We start from the raw sequence: 4,249 nt of genomic DNA on the forward strand, positions 1-4,249 counted from the left end.
TTCTCTCTCTCTCCACCGCTAAACTAAGAAGATCGAAGAGAGAACAAAGAGTAGGAAAGGAACTAAAATTGGCGGATGCGAATACTTATAGTGCCTTAATTATCTGTGATGAGTCACGTAATAGACGCCATTTAATTCTTCATTAAGCTTCAATGGCCTTAGACATACATACTGAAAGGGCCATATCTAATCAATGTAATAAAAGTATCTCCAACATCTATTTGTCTCCTTATCTGAAAGCTTGTTTGCTTGCGTGTGATTTATGTGTGAAATGTATTATATGTTCTAAGGTGAGAGTACATACAATACTTTTAACCCTACATAATAATAATTGATACATGCGCATTACGGTGAAGCATTCAAATAAGGACAGATAGATGTTGGAGGCGTTGGAGCCATCGACAGCAGTGATGAGAATTTGGCTCTGCACAACGCAAAGAACATCAACCCCTTCCACTTTTGTTCAACCAATTGACGCTGCTCTCTACCAGCCGAACGCGGCGTTAACTGATGGAGCAAAAGTAGAGGGACTGATTCTCTGCGTTACATGGAGTCAAATTCCCATCACTGATCGACAGTCACCTATGGCCCTTGTCGTATATGTTCTAAGAGCCAAACTCTGGTATAGAGATTCTACCCAAAAGGTATGGCTATTACTCTCGCACAGTTGATCGCCCTCCCCCACCGAACATAGGGAAGACTCACTCCAGTATAGAGCTCAATGTATTCATTGCCTGATCTCATATATCAAAAAATCTGCATGTTAAAATTTATATTTATATAGAGAATGTAGTATAGATATTCGATAAATAAAATATTAACACTTTCATTATTTAATCATCGTCAAGTAAAATAATAGATTATTATTTAAATTAGAAATGTAATTATTAATTAATAGAATTATTAATAAATTATTATTAGATTATGATCATATGAATTGACAAAATAACCAAGATAATTAAGAATAAAATGTTTAAATAATAAAATACAATATATATTTACTATTTTTGTTACGTTTACTGCATGATTTAAATTTTTCGTATTCATCACGACAGATCTCATATAAATTCTCTAAATCTCCACCCCTCTGTTTGGTTATTACTTCAAGCACTGCAATGAGAAGAATCAATATCAATTGTTCTTTATTTTTTTTACCCTAGTTACACACTGAAGTCTCAGAAATCCCAGTGCAATTTAGCAAATTTTTTTTTTTCGCATTTTTGAATTTTTCTTTTTTTTGAACTTATATCTCAGAGCTCCTTAATTCTATTAACTTTTACACATTATGGCTATTGGTCTTTATTCAATTCTCTTAATCGATTGAAAAGAAAATTAATTGAAATATATCCATTTTTACACAAGTTACGGTAACAAATATGGATGGGGTCTTAGAGGCGCGATTCCGTAACTGTCTTTACACGCCCGATAGTTGTCCGTGTCGTTGCGCAGCTTTTTCACCATATAAAATATCTGCGCAACTACACAGTCTGTATAGGCGTATAAAACAGTTACAGAATATAGACTCAGGGACCCGAATGTGTATATCAAGGAAAAAAGAGTTTAATTAGGATTAATTATAGGCTTAATCGCATTACTTGCACTCAGAATTGTCATTTTCTCTTAAACAGCGTGAACAAATCTTATGATATCTTTAAAGCATTTTAATTTCTAAATTAAAGTACAAAGTAAAAAAATTGGACAGCTTTTAATAACAATTTGTTATATATGTTTTTTAAAATTAACTATGTAGAATGTATCTTTTTTAATAAATTTTAAAAAATTAAATTGCAAAATTAATAAAAAACAAATTAGTCGTAAAGTTAAAAAATATAGGAAAAATATAAGAAAAACGCGTATAATTTTATTCTCTTTTTCTAATCTTTCTATCTTCTCGCAATTCTTTTATCAAATGAATATATAAATTGAATATATAAAATAAACATTACCATATTCGGCTATATTATAAAAGCTGGGACACGTGAATCCGGCAATGCTGTATGTCTTTAAGATCTCACTCTTGGGACCGCAGTATACACATCTGCCTCGATTGAGTACCATAATGTTATCGAAAAATGAAATCATCTGACTACTGGGTTGATGTATCGCGCAAACTATAGTACAATTTTCTTTCGCCATATCATGTAGCATGCTAATAAGCTAATAAATGCAAATAGTTTATTGAAAGCTCATTAAAACTTAATGATTATTGCAAAACGAAAACTTATAACATTTCATCTATTTTACAACATTGCTGCAATATTGCTGCAATGTTGCATTTGTATAAAATTATTAGTAAAATATAATGAAAAAATAAATATCAATTTATATCAGTTAATATCGAATAACTTATAAAATAATCATTATTTATGTAGCTGAATATTAGTAATGTACTATACTTGATTAGAGGTTACACTGTCGAGACCGCTTGTTGGCTCGTCTAATAAGAGAACAGATGGCTTAGTGATCATTTCTACGCCGAAGGAGAGTCTCTTCTTTTCGCCACCGCTTAATTTATTCGCCAATGTATTTAGACAAGATGATAAGTTAAGACTCTTTGCAATATCGTTCACCTGAGAAATAATATCTGATATGGGCGATAATGTATCAATTTACATAACTTTTTTTGCAAGCTATAAAATATACTATAAAGTATAAGGTGGTATTAACAATATAAAAAAATATACAGACTGTCCTCACGAGACTTCTCCAACTGCCCACAGGAAAGTAGATGGGATCGAAATAAACATAAAAGTTTTTTACCGTATAGTGATATTTGTAATAATCGAGGTATTAATATTTGCAATTGTACTAATGAGAGCGTGCCGACAAAAACGCTCCGGCCGCTCGAAGTATAGCTAAACAACGGGGCATTTCCTCTTATCTCTCCAATGCGCTATATATTGTACTTCGAGTTATATACGGCCGGAACATTTCTATCAGCGCGCTCTTATTAGTACAATTGCAAACATTAATACCTCGATTATTATTACGAATATCACTAAACGGTAAAGAACTTTTATGTTTATCCCATCTACTTTCCGTTGGAGAAGTCTCGCGAGATACCTTATATAATGATTGTATATATATTTATATACAATTACATATATAGAGTGTTCCAGAATAACTGCCAAATATTTCATGTGCTGATAGAGCGGGCTAAATTGAGTCGAAAAGTCTACTATTTTGCAATTTTTGCAATAACAAGTTATTAATTAATAATCGCCGAATATTAAGCTTCTATAATTTTTTTATTTAAATATTATCAACTTTACAGAAAAAACAGCAAAAGATGAGAATTGTTCAGTTTCTTCTTATAGAGTTTTGAGAATTTTTATTTTCTCATGTTGGTAAAAATAATTGCCAATAAGAAAATGCGGTACTAAAAAGTTTTATAAAAAATTCTAAAAAAATTCTTAGAGCTTTATGAAAAAATGAACAATATTTGTTCTCTTTCTGCAAAGTTGATAGTAAAAAATTTGAATAAAAAATTATTGAAGACCAATATTTGGCGATTTTTAGTAATTAATATTTTGTTAACTATTGCGAAAATTGCAAAATGGTTGAGAATTTTTCGACTCATAATCAATTTAGTCCGCTCTATCAGCACACGAAATATTTGGCGTATTATATTTATTTTGAGATATATATTTATATACAATTATATATATTTAATAATATTTATCGTATATTTATATTTTACTTACAACTAATCGAATCGCTTGTTCGCTCTGATTGAGTTTCAATCGTGCTGCTATATAAAGAGTTTCTCTCGTTGTAAGGAATGGCAATAAATCATATTGTTGCGGCACATAGCATATCTGTTTGCGAAACATTTCTTTATTTCCTTCAACACCGTTTATGATGATGGTACCTTTAACGTTATTTAATCGTTTGCCCGATATGATTTTTAGCAGGGTGGATTTTCCCGCACCAGAAGAACCAATAATTGCCGTAACTTTTTTTGTTTCGAAGTGCCCTGTTACATCATGTAGGATTTTTTTCTCAATTTCTACAAAATAAATGTTCTTCTTTAATTATTTGTAGATAATATACATAGTAGAAAACGCAATATATACGTCACATATTTGCATTTATACGAATCCAGCATTTATGAATTTACATAGAGATTTTCCAAGAAAATGAAAACATTATATAATCTTTGTAATTAATTCAAATTGCTTTTTTACAAATAAAATATATATGCGTACATGCATATATATATATATATATATATATATATATATATATA

At 30.3% G+C, this 4,249-nt stretch overlaps 1 protein-coding gene across 1 annotated transcript in view; it reads right to left on the bottom strand.

Annotated features, from left to right (window-relative positions):
- The window catches only part of LOC105626839 (ATP-binding cassette sub-family G member 1-like), a 48,636-nt gene that overhangs the window by 21,241 nt on the left and 23,146 nt on the right, over positions 1-4,249 (bottom strand). Inside the window, 4 exon segments of the mRNA XM_012208131.1 lie at positions 1,015-1,110; positions 1,947-2,157; positions 2,397-2,570; positions 3,705-4,009. Of these exon segments, the coding sequence (XP_012063521.1) occupies positions 1,015-1,110; positions 1,947-2,157; positions 2,397-2,570; positions 3,705-4,009 (786 nt within the window).

The sequence above is a fragment of the Atta cephalotes genome, assembly GCF_000143395.1.
Source record: "Atta cephalotes unplaced genomic scaffold scaffold00006, whole genome shotgun sequence".
In the NCBI taxonomy this organism is placed as follows: Eukaryota; Metazoa; Arthropoda; class Insecta; order Hymenoptera; family Formicidae; genus Atta; species Atta cephalotes.